The sequence below is a fragment of the Phyllostomus hastatus genome, unplaced genomic scaffold (genome assembly GCF_019186645.2).
Source record: "Phyllostomus hastatus isolate PE091 unplaced genomic scaffold, TTU_PhHast_1.1 phas_contig_29, whole genome shotgun sequence".
In the NCBI taxonomy this organism is placed as follows: Eukaryota; Metazoa; Chordata; class Mammalia; order Chiroptera; family Phyllostomidae; genus Phyllostomus; species Phyllostomus hastatus.
Genome location: NW_025333835.1, coordinates 43,954,951 through 43,973,755, shown reverse-complemented (window position 1 = coordinate 43,973,755; position 18,805 = coordinate 43,954,951). Strand labels below are relative to the sequence as shown.

The 18,805-nt window shown below is 47.3% G+C and overlaps 1 protein-coding gene across 1 annotated transcript; it reads left to right on the top strand.

The window, feature by feature from the left end:
* Window positions 1-764: 764 nt before the first annotated feature.
* ESD (esterase D) lies at window positions 765-18,805 on the top strand. Its single transcript, XM_045838955.1, has 10 exons — window positions 765-848; window positions 3,765-3,813; window positions 6,503-6,577; window positions 7,820-7,908; window positions 10,221-10,319; window positions 11,483-11,607; window positions 12,135-12,254; window positions 13,950-14,048; window positions 15,331-15,498; window positions 18,574-18,805. The coding sequence occupies exons 1-10, from the start codon at window positions 785-787 to the stop codon at window positions 18,652-18,654; spliced, it is 969 nt and encodes a 322-aa protein (XP_045694911.1). The 5' UTR covers window positions 765-784; the 3' UTR covers window positions 18,655-18,805.

Sequence of the window (18,805 nt, the reverse complement as noted above, 5' to 3'; positions counted from 1 at the left end):
GGGCCCAGTGCAAAGGAAAATAGGGGGCCTCTTGTTCAAACACAGCAACCAAGGCAGCACAGTAACAAATTAAACCAAGGAGAGAATTAACCAAGCACAGGTCCTTCTGGGCGAGGAACCCTGTTCTGCTGCACAGGCTGCCGCCCATGAAACTAGCCCTGGCTTTCAGATATTATCTACGATCTGTCAATGTAGCTGTTGATTTTTTTTTAAAGCTTTTTTGCAATTGGGTTAATTTTCTCAACAGGCAAAGTACACTCACAGTTCAATCACACAAAAGGTCAAGGGAAGATTTGTTGTAAGCCATCAACGAGCAACTATTACTGAGTTCAGCCAACTTTCATTGAGAGAAGGGAAAAAGAGAACACTGGTGGAGCCGCTTGCTATGTGCCTGGAGATTTAAAAATGGTCCTTGATTAACTCCAGGTTACCAAGGGGATGAGCTGGCAAGATTTTGAGGTTGGGCGGAAGGAGACGAAATTACGTCCTGGTTTCCAAATAACTTCAGAGCTACGTGGAAATCTTGTCCACCAGTTACACTGGACCGGAGCTGAGGTCTATTCAAGCCTAGGCTTTTTCCTGCTGCCTCGGGTTAGAGGGTGGACCTGGCCAGCCGCAGGAGCCAGGTAAGAGTGGGAACGCGGGGGCGGAGCCCTCGGGGCGGAGCCGCGGGCGGGCGGGGACGAGGATAGGCGGGTGTCAGAGGGGGCGGGGCGGGGGCCGCGGACCAACGGAGGCCGGGATAGGCGGGCGTCAGAGGGGGCGGGGCGGGGCCCTGGCGGCCATGTTGGGGCCCCGCCTTCCGCTTCCGACTGCCTGTTCTGTTACTTTTACTGGCGCCGCGGGAGGTAAGACTGGGTCCGTGCAGAGGCCCGAGGTCCTGCGCGCACCTGGGTCTCGGGCTGCACGCGGGCTCCGCGGGGCCTGGGCGGGGCGGGCGCCGCGGCCGCCGGCGAGTCCTGCAGGCGCGAGCGCGGAGTCTGCAGGAGGCCGAGAGCATGGGGCATTGGGCGGAGACTGTGTCCCGAATTCCTATCAGTTCCCCGGGATTCCTAGAGTGTGTTTACTCGGGGCGCTCGGGCGTGCCGTACCCGAGAGGCAGCTGTTGGTTTGTCAGGTGTCCGCTGCATGTGCACAGATTTTCCCAAAATGTGCACCCAGTGTATTGAGCAAACGGGCCCCAAAGCCTGTCACTGGTCGCCCCAGGCGCCCGGTTCCGGCAGAGGGGCGGCCACCCGGGCTGCGCCCGCGTCTGGGACCCCTCAGGACTGGGCGTGTTGCCGGTGCGGTGGGAGTCCTGCAGGGGCCTGGGGGACTCTCCCGATGGCTTCGCCCAGGTGGCGTGAGCAGACTTTGTCGGAGGTCATTTGTGGATCCGGGAATAACACTAGCTGACATTTGTGGGCATATCAGAGTCAGCGGTGCTTTCTAAGCAGTATTTTAATTAACTCATTTAGTCTCGGAAACAACACTATCAAATCCATGGAAGTGTGCAAGATTACATGGATTGCCCAAAGTCACTAGAGTACGTGGTGAAGCCAGAATTGGAACCTGGAGGGGTCGGCCCAGCACCTGCTCTAAAAACGTTGCACCGTGGCCTCGAGCAAGGCCACCCAGTGGAAGCTTCCAGACGATACTAGAAATCTACACAGTGGACTTCAACTAACGTAGAATAGAAAGTGCGGCCAGAAAAATAGTGTGGGACCATGGAAGGCAAGTTTAAGAGCCCAGTGAGGGTGTTTGGGGTCCATGGGTGCCATGTCTTCCCCCAGGATAAATGAAACACTCACATATGGGCAAGCAGGCTGAGTTTTTATGAAGGAAGAGAGACTGCTTTGTACACAGTTCAAGTGGGACGGAAGTGTGTATGGAGGTGGCCAAGCATTTCCCATCTGACGGTTACTGTGGACAACAAGCCAACCACGTTTTTTAAATTGACAGAATATACTTAACACTGCCAGGCACTTAACAATGGTTAAGACCGTGAATTTTATGCTATGATTTTTAATCAGTTTTAAAAGACAGAGTGGCTAACAATCCCCTCTTGGCCGTGTTAAGCCTGAAAATGGGACACATTTGTATCCATTAACCAGGCTGCCACGCGGGGTTGATTTTGGGGGGACACACGAGAGGGAAACAGATGAGGAGGCTGAGTTTTCATTTCTCGTGTTTACTTAGGATGGTGACAGTAGGAAGGCAAAGAAGGGGTAACTTCAAGACGTTTTAAACAGGTTGGGCAAGACAAGCATGGATACAAAGAAAGACCAAGAACGGAAAGAAAAAAATGGTTTGAGGGTAGGAGATAAGCTTAATGTTAGATATGCCAAGTTTTACCAGCCACCTGCACATCTTAGAAGGATCCATCCAGAAATTCAAATTCTGGCACTAATGCTTGAGAACCATTGGATCTAGATAAGCAGCTTTCGATTCTTCCACCCACAAGGTGTGGTTGACACTTGGGGAACTGGAGTTAGGGAGAAGAGAAGGAGGGAGTTAGGGAGAAGAGAAGGAGCAGAAGAGAAAAACCCAGATCCTGGGTGTTCGCCGAGGAGAGGGTCTGGACAAGGATGTGACCGCCAGCAGTGCCGTCATCCAGTGATGCTGGGGCGACCTGGGTAGGCTGAGGAGAGCCGTGGAGGGGGGCGCTGAGCAGAAAGAAAATGGGTGCACATCAGGGAGTGTGAGAACGGGAGCAAGACACACGAGATGTGTGGACCACTGACGAGTCCCGTGGGAAGAAGGAAGGGATGGGTGCAGATGCAAAGAGCGGATTTCTGGAGGCGGGTGACGTTTAGTTTCAACAAGTAGCAGGAAGGACAGTAAGATTGGACAGTGTGGCCTTCTAGGGAAGTGTGTGCTTTGTGGACAAGGACCACTTTCCCTAGTTTTTACCTGATGGCTTGGCGCGCACAGTGGGTGCGCTGAGAGAACCCGTGTTCTCTGAAGAAGACTGTCGTTCATCTCCTTGACTGTCCAGGAAAATCGGGTCACTCCCGCTGGCACTGTGACATTGTTTTTGTTTTGGGTTTTTCTTAGGAAGGAGTTTGTTTTGGTTTTTGTTATTCTGCCCTACTCTGTCACTCCATTTCTCCCACAAACTCTGTTCTAAAACTTAAATGCGACATCGGTAAGACAGATGACACCGCGTACGTACGGTGTAAGTGGCCGTTTATTTACTTGTTGGTCTGTCTGCGTCGGTCACCGGAGCATCAGTCCTTAGCCCGGTCGGCTTCCCAGCGGGTCATCCTTTCTAGCCGGTCCGCACAGTCGGCCTCACTCCTGTCTCTCCTCCCGTTTTCCTCCCGACGTCACAAGTCTGGCCTGCAGCTCTCGGCCAGGCACATCTCGGCGTTTTAACCTTCCTCTCCTTTTCTGGTCCTCCGTCCTGTTTTCTTCACCCTCGGGAGTGGACTACATCTCCTACTTCCAAATGATACTTTAAGGCTTTTTTAAAATAAGTTTATTTAAAAGGAAAAGAAGATAAACTTTGTTCATGGGCATCTCATTACGGCCCAAGTCGTAGACTAGACACCAGGCAAAGCAGGTGTCCGGGTAACAGCGTGAATGGCCGAGGGGAGGGGGAGGGGGCGGAGCTGTCGTGTCAGCCAGGTCTTTCACACTGTGGGATCCGGGGTGGCAGTCACCAACCTCAGGAGAAGCAAGAGTCCTCTCTGTTGGGATGATTCATCTGTCGTACGTGGTTGTGTAACCTTTGCTGTGAAAGGTAGGTCCCGTTTATAAACCAGTTGGTGTTTTTTTTCCAGGACCATCTACCCTTTGGTGCGGACAGAAGAGCGAGGAGCAGTTGGGCAGGTGCGTTTACGTTTTATTTCTTGTGTGTTACCTGGAAAGTTGAATGAGAAATCTAATAACGTGTTTTCAGACATTTTGCTCATAAAAAATTTAGTGGAAAATGTAAATCGCCTAGTGTACCACGTCATAAATCAGAGTGTAGCGCATCTAGTTCTTAGCTTATGTCCTGTTTCTTCCTGGGCTTCTCTTTTTTCTTGATTTGTAACTGAGGGTAGTTTCTAAAATAGGCGGTTAGAGAAAAAAAACTTTAAAGCTTTTGTTTTATTTTAATCTACTTTATCTATTTATCTGCTTTAATCTGTTTTATTTTAAATTTTTAAAAAGCAATATTTTATTGTATATATGTACCATAGCTGTTTTATCTACTCATCTGCCTATGGACACTTGGGCTGCTTCCAGATTTGGCTAGTGTAATGATGCTGCAGTGATCATGGGGTGCACAGATTCTTCCAAATTAGCGTTTCAGGTTTACACAGTGGAATCTAACTCAGCTGTAATAAAGAAGACAATTTCACCCAGTTTGACAGCATGGGTGGACCTGGGGAGCATTGCGCTCAGTGAAGTAAGCCCATCAGAGACAGACAAGTGCCCTATGACTCCCCATATGGGTGGAATCTAATGAACAGAGTAAACTAACAAACAAAACAGAGACAGACTCACAAATGGGGAGCAGGCTGACAGCTCTGGGGGTGGGGGAGGGTCGTTGGGGGGGGGGTGCAGGGGTGGAGCCAAAAAGAAAAGAACTCACAGACACGGACAACAGTGTGGTGACTGCCGGGGGGCGGGGGGGGCGGGGGGGGGGGTGGCAGGCGGTGGAGGTGGAACAGGGTATAGGGTGATAGATGGTAATGAAAAAATACAATAAAAAATGAACTATTAAAAGATAATATAAAAAACCCCCAGCATTTTAACTTTGTTTTCTCTGATTTTGAGTTTAAATAAAGAACAGAGGAAGTAGACTAGTTGTACTTCACTAAAATGAACCACAAAGCATAGGGTGATAAAGGACAAGCTAATGTTTAAAACTTTCACATAAGAGGCGGTAGGAAGTGAAAAGGTTAGTTATTCATTATTTCAACAACCAATCCGTAGGTGCTTCTTGGGCACGAGAGACAGCCTCGGTGCCCAGGGTGCTGGGCAAAGACAAACCGCCCCTGCCAGGTGCAAGAAAATAGGGTTTCCTCGTGGACTGATTCAGCAAATCGGTGCTATTCCTGGGTCACGCGGGTCTATGTTAAAGTTAGGCATCTGCTCATTATGTAAGGTAGGACCGTGGACAAGAAGAGCGAAAGCTAATATTCAATAATTAATAACATCCAGTGAGCAGTTTATTGTTGAAGAATTTGTCTTTTACACATTAGAAGCATACATTTGCGAATAGAAGGTGATTGCCCTGTGTGTAATTATGGTACCTTAACCCTACAAACTAAGTCAGTCTTAGAGTGCCGAAAAAAAACGTATTGAAGGACCTTCCCCGGAGGCAGGAGAGCTCAGCCACGGAGAGCAGGCGGGGGCCACGCTTTCTGGGTCAAATCCCAGCTTTCCGATGCAAATCTAAGTATTTGGATCTATGGAGCAGATTACTTCAAGGCAGGAATGAAACTGGCCTTACTGAGAATTTTGCAAAGACATTTCTACAATTAGCTTTTAAAGGTTATTGTTACACACCGTTGAGGAGTAACCCCAATACCGCGACTGGCCAGCACACAGAACCGTGCACTGAGGAGCCGGCGGCCAGAGTGGGCCCTGCGCCTGTGGAGGGGGCAGAGGGGGCCCTCCCCTGGGAGCTCCCGGTCAGAACCCGTCTGGTTCCTCCTTGCTCCATAAGCCCCCGCGATACAGATGGTTTTCGAGTGTTTTCATAACTAAAAAATTGATGTGTGGTATTTTAACATTTAAGTTTAAAATTATTTATGAACACTGAAAAGCTTTGTGGGACAGCAAAGAATTCCCAAACTTCAAAATTCCCCGATGACGGGCTGCACTTCTCATTCACTTGGAACAGCTTCACCTCTTCCGAGGTGGTTCAAGGGGAAAAGGATGGTCTAAAAGTTGGGCTTCCCTCTCCCAGAAAAACTCTCATGAGATGAGTACTTTGATGTGGTTTAACACACAGAAGAGTGGCCGTCACACTGTGAGTGTTCAGTAAGTGTTATCTGCTGCTGTTGTTATCAACACCATTATGGTTACATCACTTTCCTCCTGTGTTAAAATCAACCATAATCAGTCACACTGATTCTTTGACTCCTTTGTTACACTGATCAGGTAAGCTATTAACAATTTTTAATCTTCTACACTAAAGTAGTCAAAGGTATAAGGGGGGCAAATGGTAATGGAAAAAAAGAATAAAAATAATGTAAAAAAAGTCAATTATTAACTTATTTATACTCTGCCTCTTTCTAAAAAGAATTGGAGGCAGTCCACACACACACACACACACACACAGCTTGTTAATGAATTGGTAATGACATACCAAAGTATACAGATTTTTTAAAGTGGTAACAAATGAAACTGTTTGAAAGTTGAGTCAGTTTCTTAATATTTTCTATTAGAGAAAATTAGCATGTGAAGAAGAAGCCCAAGTGAAAAACTTGTTGTATGTTTGGGTAGCTTATCTGAAAACAGGTTTCTTTCAAATTTTTCAGGAACGAATTCTCTAGAAATTAATGACCTTAATCTTCCCTAATAGGGAGAGAATGGCATTGAAACAGATTTCCAGCAACAAGTGCTTTGGGGGATTCCAGAAAGTTTTTGAACATGACAGGTAACTACTAAGATACAGTTTAAGTATTTCTTATTCCCTTCCATCTGTTTGATTCTGTAAGACCATGAAAGGTTATTATTGCATGAATTACTGTTTACATGGAAATATATTTTTAATCAAAATTATCTAGCCTTGATATTAATGATTTTAATAAAATGCTAGTGATAAAGAGCAAATGAAGAATGTGGCACATTCCAGTGCCGTGAGCAAACACGTAATTTAAGATCTTTACCATTTAGTTTCAATAAAATGTTATACTTTTTTTTTTTTGGAAACAGAAACAGTTTTTCTTTTAATAATATGAGTGCTACACTGAGGAAGTTACAATTTTTTAAAAATTTACTCTGGCCAAAATGACAGTTTCATGCTCAGTACAGGCTCCGGTTGGTTAATAGGGAGCTCTGCTGAGCTGAAGAATTACCCCATTCTGTAAGGGCCAAGGTAAAAGGTCTGTCCAGACGGTATTCAACCACATACTGTGAAAAATAAAGACATTTATTGAAGATGATACCAGATACAAGAAACATCGTACACAGGACAGTGACACCTCAGTCCCCTTCAAAGTAGGCACTTGGGACCTCACACAGTTCTCCCAGCCGCCATCAGCTGCCCTGTCGTATTTTCCTGAATCTCATCGATGGTCAGAAAACTCTTCCCTTTCAAAGGTGATTTTAGTTTGGGGAAAAGCCAGAAGTCACAGGGCGTCAAATCTGGGCTGTAGGGAGGCTGAGTCACCTGAGTGATTTGCTGTTTTGCCAAAAAAAACTCTGCCCGAGATGTGATGCATGAGCGGGCATGTTGTCTTAATGAAGCTGCCAGTCACCAGCTGCCCATAGCTGCGGCCTTCTGAATCATCCGGGTAGTTTCCATGGAGGAATGTTCAAGCTGGATGCAAAATCTGATGCAGATTCATTGCTCTGCTCGCTCAGTCATTTTGAATGTGACAGTCTCACAGTGCACGTGCTCACTCATCAATGTCTGGCGCCCCCACAGACCAGTACAGTGAAGTCCTCACTGTTCACACACGGACCCTCCAGTCCGCCCTCCTTGGCTGCCAGGTTACACCGATGCCGTATGAACCATTCTCCCTAAATTAACAATGGCTGGACTTTTCCCAGACAGACCCCCGCATATTCCTTAAACGTTGGTGGAGCCACTTACTTGGGGCATTAAATCACTTCCATTATGTCTCTGTCCTGACTAATGAGGCGCCTTGACTTGGTGTGACTGTTACCATTACAGTGTGGAACTGAGCTGCAAAATGAAGTTCGCGATCTACCTGCCGCCCAAGGCGGACACCGGGAAGTGCCCCGCGCTCTACTGGCTGTCTGGTGAGTGCCCGCCTGCGTGTGCCACACGGGGGCGGGGCTCCTCCTCCTCCTCCCTGCCCGGCTCACGCATGTGTGTCGGGCCCCCTGAGTGTGCGTTCTGAGCCCTGCATCAGGGCACGGGGGCCTGGCACAGTCTGCGCTTGCTGTGTCTCGGGGGCCCTCTCAGGCCCCCTGCACTACCTGCGCTTTACTGCTTTGTTTCGGTTTGATTTTGTGTTTATGGTCCCTAAATGTCACCCGTTAAAACCTCTAGGGAGAGGAAGGCCAAGAGCACCGGGGCACGGCTCTCCTCAGGCAGCATCTCCCCCAGGAAACGCCTCCCCACCCCCCACCCCCCGCCCCGAGTCACCAGTCTCCTTACGGAAAGGGACAGGTTAAATTTCATATGATCCAAGAACAGCAGGACTGGGAATCAGGACTAGAAGTCTGTAGATTTCGTACAGTAATGCTTTATACACATATCGTCACCCCCACAAATATCCTACTAAATATAAAATCATGTTTTAAAAAAAATTACTATTTTTAAATCGAATCTATGGGGTGACATCGGTTCATAAGATTAGATGGGCTTCAAGTAACTGTGTCATCTGTGTATTGCGTTTGTGCCCCCCCCACCCCCACCCGAAGTGCTTCACCTCTTTCCAGTTAGACCCAGTAACTTAGCAGGGAGTGGAAAGTCCTGGACTCCATGGCGAGAGCGTAGGAAAGTTATTTGCCTGGCTCGTACCTGCCCGAGCATTTCTTCCAGAGACTGCACCACTCTCATAGAACAGTATCAGGTAAAACCTGGGTGTTCATTAGCGATCTTCTCCATGCTTGCGAGAGTAATCCTGCCAGTACAGTCACCTTCGTTTCTGTGAGTCTCCAGGTCACTCCCTACTACTGTGATCGAGACATGGGTGTTATAACTAGAAAACAAATCTTTTCCTCCGGTCTCTAAGCAGAGTACATTTCCCAAGTGCCAGGCACCGTGTCGCAGACACAGTTCAGAACTCTCTCCGTGTTATCACAGTTAATCCTCACACCGCCATGGGAGGTAAAAATAGACAATGTTAGACCCATTTTTCAAGTGAAGGAGCTGAGGCCCAGAACAGTGGAGCTACGTGCCTGCGTTTGTTTAGCCAGGAAGTGGCAGAGGGACGTGTGGCACCAGATCCCGTCCGGAACCCGAAGCCCGTGGTTTCTGCACTACCGTCCTGCCTCCTTGAACCCGTCCGTGTCGTCAGTCCTGGCGGCAGTTCTCCACCGGGACGTGGCTCTCAGGTCTCTGGGGGCACTGCAGAGGAGCGTGGTGGCCAGACCAGGGCCTTGTTCTCCTCCCATGCCTAGTGGGAGTCTGTGTGTGTGCCCACGGTTTACTGCTCCGTGAACTCCCAGAACACTGCGTCCAATGAGGCTCGTAACTTCGCGTCTTGTATTCATTAACTTATCAAATCTCTGCTGGGCAGTCATTTCCGAAGCCTCTGCTGGCTGGTAGGGGAGAGAGAGAAACCTGAAAGTGTTCCGTAGGTAATTCCTACTGCATCGGGCACACCAGCAAGCTTTGGCAGGTAGCACTGCTAGTTAATGAGCAGGGCACTGGGCATCTCCCTGGAGAAGGGCGGTCGGGTGAGGTGCTGCTCAGCTCAGTGTCTGGGGCCAGCTCGTTCTCGGCCATCCTCACACCGTTCTAGCGTTAGACTCCCGTAACAAGAGAAGTAGTGCGTGTCACCTACCACACAACTAAAAACCACAGGAGCAGGAAAAATGGCAGAAACAGTCATAAAAACCGGGGCTAAAACTTGGTTTCTCCATGTAAGGAAGGAATATGGTGGCCACTGCTCTCTTCTTAGTACGTTGAGGAATACAGAGATGGTGAGGCTGCATTTTATTGCTATGACCTACTTGTATATAAAAATATTCACTCATGTTAAGATGATCACAGTATTTTCTCAGTGTGAATATTTAGGTTTTGATGTAGGAACAGGAACGTGTTTAATTAGCAGGTGTGACAACATTGCCCTCCCTGGGGCTGTTGCGGCGTGTGGTTTAGGCACCACGTGGGTATTCTGCAGTTTGGGAAAGTCTGACCCCCCAGGTTCATCTGGTCCTGAGGGTGGCGGGAACCGAGTCTTCAGCGAGCGACTTTCAAAGCACGGCTCTGGGAGCGAGCACTTCACCCAAGACAGGTCTCAGGCTAACCCTGTTAAAAGCTGTATGAGAAGGGGAACTTGAACGTCTTCTTCAGGATTGTTTCTTTAAAAAAAAAAAAAAGCTTTGTGACAACACCAAGTGAGATGGTATTATCCTGAGCTCATATTTTTGATCTTCAGGTTTAACGTGCACAGAACAGAATTTCATATCGAAGTCCGGCTTCCACCAGGCTGCCTCTGAACACGGACTTGTGGTCGTCGCTCCGGACACCAGCCCCCGTAAGTGTCCTCGCCCCGGGGTCCTCTGTTGAGACCCAGGCCTCAGGGGGACAGTGCGGACACTGTGGCGTCCTTCCATGCTCTCGCTGTCCCTCTGTCAGTCTTTCAAATGGCGTCGTGACACAACCAGCTGCTTACACGCTTTCCCTGCGACTGGTGAGCCGTCTTGCCACCAGACGGTTGCGTTTCCTCATCGCCGCTAGTCGTCAAATAATCATATGGTTTAAAAGGTGGTAGCTTCGCTGTAAACGGTTAGAACGTTTATATTAGAGAACATTGAACTTCGGGCAGCTTGAACCCATCAGGTCGGCAAAACTTGTTTTGTGACCCTAGGAGTCTCAGGAAATGAAATTTACATGCCAGCTGAAACTTATCTAGGAATAAACTTTTAAAATACGAAGATGTAGTTTTTAAAAGGATAGAATTTGCTGAAGATCGTGCATGAACCCTTCAGTTAGATGGCCAAACGTGGTGTTCCTGCACGGGGCGGCTGAGAGTCATGCAGAGGTCACGTCCCTCAGATTGCCCCGCCTGTTCCTGTCTCTCTCTTCGGCGTGGCCATGGCTGGCTGTTCAACCACATGCAAGACGTTCGACAAAACCTAAAGGACTGGAAAGGAGCACAAGATGACCCCAGTGCGGGGTGGGCGGGTATGGGAAACACGGCGTGAGGGTTCCTAAGTCCCAGAGGAGCCCCGCCCCGCCCGTGGCCAGGACCTGAGCACAAGCGTTTTGTCCCCGGCTCCTTCTGAGACCACTGCGGTGAACAGATTACGGACGTGTGGGCACTGGGGGAGGGGGTCATCGGAGAAGGGACCTGGACGCGGTTCTGACGGGTGGGAAGAGGACAGAGCCCCTGTGCGGGGTGAGACGGAGAGGGCAAGCGCGGTCTGGGCGCACCGCGGGGCCGCAGCAGCCGGAGAACGGGCGGCCGCCCTGGCAGTGAGCGCCCCGCGGAAGGGCCGGCTCGCACCGCCTCGGCTGGAACGTGGCCCCACTCGGGGGGCCAGGAAGTGTGTGCCCCCAGAGGCAGAGGAGAGAGCCCACGATATCTGGCGAATGGCGTTAACGCAGATGGACTGTCCGGTTCGTTTAAATGTGTGTGATGAACCGGGCCACTCTGCAGAGGGCGGGAACCGCAGGGCTATCCCTTCGTGTTCGCAGGCGGCTGCAACATCAAAGGAGAGGAGGACAGCTGGGACTTCGGCACCGGGGCGGGGTTCTACGTGGACGCCACCGAGGAGCCTTGGAAGACGAACTACCGGATGTACGCCTATGTGACGCAGGAGGTGACTCCGCTTGTGTCGTGATTGCCCAGGGGTGACTGCCAGAAAGAACCTCGGTTTGGGGCAAAAAGTCCTTCTAGTGCTGAGAATTCTTTCTAAGATTATTTATTTGTTTATTTTCAGACAGAGAGAGAAGGGAGGGAGAAAGAGAGGGAGAGAAACATCAATGTGTGGTTGCCCCTCACATGCCCCCTACTGGGGAATTTGGCCTGCAACCCAGACATGTGCCCTGACTGGGAATTGAACCGGCGACCCTTTGTGTCGCAGTCCAGTGCTCAATCCACTGAGCCACACCAGGCTGGGCAAGCCCTGAGAATTTTTAACTAGAATATGGTACAGATTTACTCATTAGTGAAAATCCCAGAGTTTACCACTACTGGCATTTAAATGAACACTAAATACAATTTTTTAAAAAACTTCAGTTCATGCCATTGTAAGACTGATTTAGAAGTATTGATCATGGTATTATTTTGCATAACTGAAAAAGTCTTTCTCTCATCTCTTTTGTCACGCTATTAAATTTCTTTTAGCTTCCCCAACTCATCAACGCCAACTTTCCAGTGGACCCCCAAAGGATGTCTGTTTTCGGCCACTCCATGGGAGGCCACGGGGCCCTGATTTGTGCTTTGAAGAACCCTGGGAAATACCGAGTAAGGTCACCGGTGCTCCTAGGGGCCAATGTCTCCCCTGGGTAATATAATACTGGGAATTTTGAAGATTGGAATTACGGTTTATCGTGGTGTTGAGACTGATCTTGTCTAGAAGTGTGGAGAATGGCAAGAGGCTGTGGGGGAGGGGAGGGGCGTGAAGTCCGACCACACAGCGTGTGCCTGCCACAGGGTCAGAAGCGTAATAAGCGTTCAGTCACAGCAGCTTCTTGTCAGTCTTCCTGTTAGTCAGGGGTTATTTTTTTTACTTTTTAAAAAAAAGATTTTATTTATTTTTTTAGAGAGAGGGGGAGGGAGGGAGGGAGGGAGAGAAACTTCCATATTCAAGAGAAACAGGAATTGCTTGACGCTCACAGCGCCCCAGCTGGGACTGAACCTAAACCCAGGCATGTGCCCTGACCAGGAATCGAACTGGCGACCTTTCGGTTCACAGAATGACCAGCACACTGAGCCACACCAGTCAGGGCTACTACACGTATTAAAAAAAATTGCATCTTATATGTCATTGCTTCAATTCAAACTATAGTTTTCTAGGCATTTTTTTCCCTAAAGGTTATTCTTGATTAATGTTATGGTGGCAATATCTATCATGCACTTATATTTTTACCAGGAGAAGATATCCATGATTTATACAAGTTTAAGAATTGTGTTTCTCATGCCTCTGATGAAAACTGGAGTGCAGCTTGATTGGAAAATATTTCTTTCCGCCTTCCTGTTCATTCGTTGGAAGCTTTGCTCTCTTGCTGTTTGCTTGCATGAGCTGGTGGGAATCACCCACAGGGACAGTGTCACCTGCGCAGCACGCAGGGGGCAGAAGGGGGGCCGAAGCGGCGGCCCATCGTCCTCTGCGTGCTCCTGTCTCTGGACCCGCAGGGCGGCCGGTCAGAGGCCTGGAGATCTGTCTAATCCATTGTCTTCGCTTAGAAAGAACTTCTCGTCATTTGAGGGGCACTTCTGGGAAATGGAAATATTTCTCGTAGCAGTTTCTTTCTGTGGCAGCAGCGTTTCCATTTGATAAGCTTTATTATGAAGTTGAATTATTTGATGGCATAACTGGGTTTTGAAAATAAGGGCTTTAGTGTGTGTGTGTGTGTGTGTGGCAATCACATTTATTGTGTCTGAGAGAGACAGTCAAATTTCACTGAATTTTTGTCCTTTAGAAAAGCTAGTAGACAAAAGAACCGTACCACTGAGAAGCAGTCTGAAGCGGAGGGATTCCCTCTCTGCACTTCACCCGGGGACTTTGTTACGCCGTGGTGCTGGGGCCGGCAGCGTGGCACGGAGCACGGAACTGTATGGCGTCACAAATCCTGCCACATTCAGGGGCACTGCTCGGTGCTTTCTCGGCACAGTTCCAGAGAAATAATGTCTCAGATCCAACAACATGTGTCGGATTTAAAAAAGTAGAAATTGAATGTAAAATTCCATCCAGGCCTTATTTAATGAAAGTGTCATGTGTCACTTTGCATTATTTTAGCACCTCTAGTTTTATTAGCTCCCTGAACAGAACACACAAAACATGTGCTACGGGAAGAGCTACAGTTTAAGCTCATAATGTAGCAAAAGGAATGTTGTTCACGGTGGTTTTCAGGGCAAGTCAGAGTTTATAAGCAAGTTGCAAATGTCCATATGTGATTTAGCAACATATAACTTGTTTTTTAATTTTTTTTTCTAAAGTCTGTGTCAGCATTTGCTCCAATTTGCAATCCAGTGGCTTGTCCTTGGGGCAAAAAGGCCTTCAGCGGGTATCTGGGAGCAGACCAGAGCAAGTGGAAGGTAGGTACTGCGGGCTCTCGCCATATCCACGCGGAGTTTTCAGACGGATTCCACAGCTGCGCGCTACAGGCATCATTTCCGGCCCACTCGGGTCAAGGATCCAGGATTACAAATAATCAGCAAAAGTGTAAATGTAGAACAATAACAAAACACCTACTTCCCACTTGTCTGAATTATGGCCGGTATTCTGCAGCTACATTCTTTTCCTGGTAATGGTCAATTTATGTTGCTTCTAAATTAACATTACTTCTGTATTAACATTCCCCAAAATACCACGTATTATTACTAAATTTAGATTTGCCCTTTATTAACTAGAGCTCCATTATGTACAATAGGAGCCATGAGACCTGGCTTTTTAATGATTTTGTGTATCTTTTTCAAAATCCATCACCTCTCAAATTTGAATTTTAAATTCCAGATTGAAAAGTCTTTAAAAATAGACACTGTGCCATGCGCATTTATGAGAATATTCCCAACAGCAAGACGACTTTTCGAGCACAGACACAGAGGCTGCAGAATGAAAATAAAAATAGTGCTTTCTCCTGAGACTCGTCTTATTCCTGTGTAGAAATGAGCCGTTTGCAAATTCCACCAAGAGTCTGAGTACTTTACAAATGAACTCGTCACCTTGTGCCTGTTAACAAGTAGATAAAATTGTAACTAGCGGCAGCTTCTCAGATAATGAATTTGAGGAGTTGTTAATGTGATTCAGGCTAATAAAGTCAGGTCCTCCTGACCTTCCATGCTGCAGACAGAGGGCAGTGGGGCCGAAGGTATTTATAGCTGGAGTTAGAGCTAAAAAAAGACCGGAAAACAGACTATTTATTTGAAATAGAGAATATTGGGGAATAGAAGAAGATTAAGAAACTTGAAGAAATAGTTTGTGGAGGATTTTACAGGAAAAAAGTTATGTTTTTATTAATTATTATTATTATTATTGTTATTATTATTATTATTACTTTTGAGCTGAGAGGCACTTAAGAACCCTAAAGGTTTAAAGGAACAAAGGCCACACGCGCTTGAGAAACGGGATTCCGGCCAGTGGCCTCGCAGCACTGCCTGAAAGGAAGGGGCGGGGCCGCCGCTGGGCGAGGGTTCTGAACACCGAGTAAGAAAGATCCCGGCCAGCCAGAGTGGAAGCCAGCTGAAGAGCACGTTCCCGACGTCATCAGCCTGAGGGTTTAACTGACGTTAAATTCCGGTTGGGTTCTACCCTAGGACATTCTGAAGTACACGTTCCTGGGCACTTGTGGGCTCATCTGCAACATTTCCCTTTTTCCAGGCTTACGATGCTACCCACCTGGTGAAGTCCTACCCAGGGACTCAGCTGGACATACTGATTGACCAGGGAAAAGATGACCAGTTCCTCTCCGACGGGCAGCTGCTGCCCGACAACTTCATAGCCGCCTGTACGGACAAGAAAATCCCTGTCGTGTTCCGATTACAAGAGGTGAGTACTAGGAGACCTTAGCTTGTTCTGAAGAAGAATCAGAAAGCAAGATTCCGAGTGCTTTTTAAATTCTACTGTAGAATCTGAAATGCTGCCTCTAGTGAGACAGTTTTTAATTCATAGGAAGACACTTAAAATAGAAGCCTTTCTATTATCTTAGTGATATCTAAAACCAAATTCCATAGAAATGTGAAAGCTCTCGGTGCTGAAAAGTGGCCCTAGTTTTCTGACCCACTGCAAAAAGAGTAAATATTAGGAAGCTTAGTACTCGAGTGGCACTTAATCGCCAGCATCCCTGGGAACCCCTGTCCTTACGCATGCAGCTGTCGCAGCGGGACGGAGAGGGCGGGTGTCCGTCTCGCGTCACGCACACACCCCGGCCTCCGAAGCTGTGCGCTGTGTCTCGCACACGTGCGCTCCGCACTGTCTGAATTACATGCCAGTCTATTCGCTGTGCTGCTTGGTATTTCTGGTTGTTTAAGAATAATTAATGAATTTCAATAGAGTGTTTTGACTTCTGGCCAAGATGGAGGCGTAGGTAGACACACTGTGCCTCCTCGCACAACCCAAGGAAGGACAACAAATTTAAAAACAAAAAACAACCAGAACTGCCAGAAAATCAAACTGCATGGAAGTCTGACAACCAAGGAGTAAAGAAGAAACACTCACCCAGACTGGCAGGAGGGGCAGAGACGGGCAGCCGGGCAGAGAGGACACCCAGCAAAGCGTCAGCTGGAGGACCTGGGGTCCCACACTCTAGTGCAGATAAACCAGGAGGAACAACTGGGGAGTGAGACAGACCCACAACCCAGGGCTCCAGTGCAGGGAAATAAAGCCTCACACCTCTGACTGGAAACACCTGTAGAGGTTGAGCCAGCACGAGAAACTCCCAGCCTCACAGGAGAGTCTGTGGGAGACCCACAGGGTTGTAGAACGTACACAAACTCATCCCCCCGGAATCAGCACCAGAAGGGCCCACTTTGTTTGTACGTAGTGGGGGAAGTGACTGAAATCTGGCAGAGAGCAGAGCAAGCAGAACTGTCCCCTCTTGGCCCTTCCCCACATACAGCATCACAACACAGCCACTGGTTGCTCCTCCCTGGTGAACACCTAAGGCTCCACCCCTCACTATGTAACAGGTGTGTTGAGACAAAAAATAATGGCCCAAATGAAAAAACAGATCAAAGCTCCAGAAAAAATACAGCTAAGTGACAAAGAGATAGCCAACCTATTAGACACAGAGTTCAAAACACTGGTCATCAGGATGCTCACAGAATTGGTTGAGTATGGTCGCAAAATAGAGGAAAAAGTGAAGGCTGTGAAAAGTGAAATAAAGGAAAACATATAGGGAACCAACAGTGATGGGAAGGAAACTGGGACTCACATTAACAGTTTGGACCAGAAAGAAGAAATACACTTTCAGCCAGAACACAATGAAGAAACAAGAATTCAAAAAAATGATGAGAGGCTGAGGAACCTCCAGGACAACTTTAAATGTTCCAATATCCGAATCATAGGGGTGCCACAAGGAGAAGAGGAAGAGCAAGAAATTGGAAACTGTTTTGAAAATGTAATGAAGAACTTCCTCAATCTGGCAAATAGACTTCCAGGAAGTCCAGGAAGCTCAGAGAGTCCCAAAGAAGTTGGATGCAAGGAGGAACACACCAAGGCACATCACAATTATGTTAGCCAAGATTAAAGATAAGGGGAGAATCCTAAAAGCAGCAAGAGAAAAGGACACATTTACCTAAAAGGAGTTCCCGTAAGAGTATCAGCTGCTTTCTCCAAAGAAACCTTGCAGGTGAGAAGGGACTGGAAAGATGTATTCCAAGTCATGAAAGGAAAAGACCTACATCCAAGATTGCTCTACCCAGCAAAGCTATCATTTAGAATGGAAGGGCAGATAAAGTGCTTCTCAGATAAGGTCAAGTTAAAGGAGTTCATCATCACCAAGCCTTTATATGAAATGTTAAAGGCACTTATCCAAGAAAAAGAAGATCAAAAACTATGAACAGTAAAATTACAACAAACAACTATCAACAACTGAACCTAAAAAACAAACTAATCCAACAACTAGAACAGGAACGAATCAAAGAAATGGAGATCACACGGAGAGTTATCAGCGGGGAGTGGGAGGGAGAGAGAGGAGGGAAAAGGTACAGAGAATAAGAAGCATAAATGGTAGGGAGAAAATAGACAGGGGGAGGTTAAGAATAGTATAGGAAATGAAGAAGCCAAAGAACTTGTATGTACAATCCATGGACATGAACTAAAGGGGGGAATGTGGGTAGGAGGGGGTGTGCAGGGCAGAGGGGAATCAAGGGGGGGAATGGGACAACTGTAATAGCATAATCAATAAAATATATTTAAAAAGTTTTGCAAATTTTCCTTGACTAAAATACCCTTGACTGTTTTACTCGTCACTCACCTGCCTGACATGTCACATTTTCTCTCTGCTTCATGGTTGTTTTCAAGAGTTTATTAACTTTTTACCCAGTTTGATTCGTTGCTAAAGGATGTCCGAGTTTAATGAACCCTCCTTTTTCCTTAAACAGTGATGCGCCATGCTTTTACTGTGCAGGTGGATTTAACATGATGGATGATGACTGACTTGCCGAACAACAGTAGATCATTTACGTGTTTTCATGCTCACTGTCTATACTGTTGGTGTATGCTCATTTGGTATTTTAGCGGTACCTCTCGTACTGGTGTTTGTGCACTTCTTTTGTGCGTTGAAACTTCGTGTCCATGTTTCTAAGCTTTCTAAATTCTGATTCTCTTAGTCTATGTTGGTAGGATCGTATGTTTACCTTCCATTCAGTTGTGTCGTTTCCTCTTTGCACATAAATAGCAGCATCCGGCAAACAAGGCTTTGCAGAGTGATTTCTTTGTCTTAGTTTTGCTACTCTTTTAATTAATGTTCAGTGAAAATGTTAAACTACGGTATAAGCTTGATTCGGAGTATAAACCTCCCTCATATTGTAATATTTTGACTCTAAGCACGCTAAGGGAAATGAGAGATACATTCAATGTTTCTGAATGGCTGATACGTGTCTTCTCTGTTTCGTCTTCTAGGGCTACGACCACAGCTACTACTTCATCGCCACCTTTATTACCGATCACATCAGACACCACGCGAAATACCTGAACGCTTGAAAAACGTCCGAGAAGAGACTCTCTTGGGGATTATACGAATTGTAATAAACAGAATTGCAGGGGGAAAAAGATTTCAAAACATTGTATTTCATAATGCTGAAACGCCTCATTCTGTAGTTAAATCACCTTCTGAATAAAGACATGAAACCTG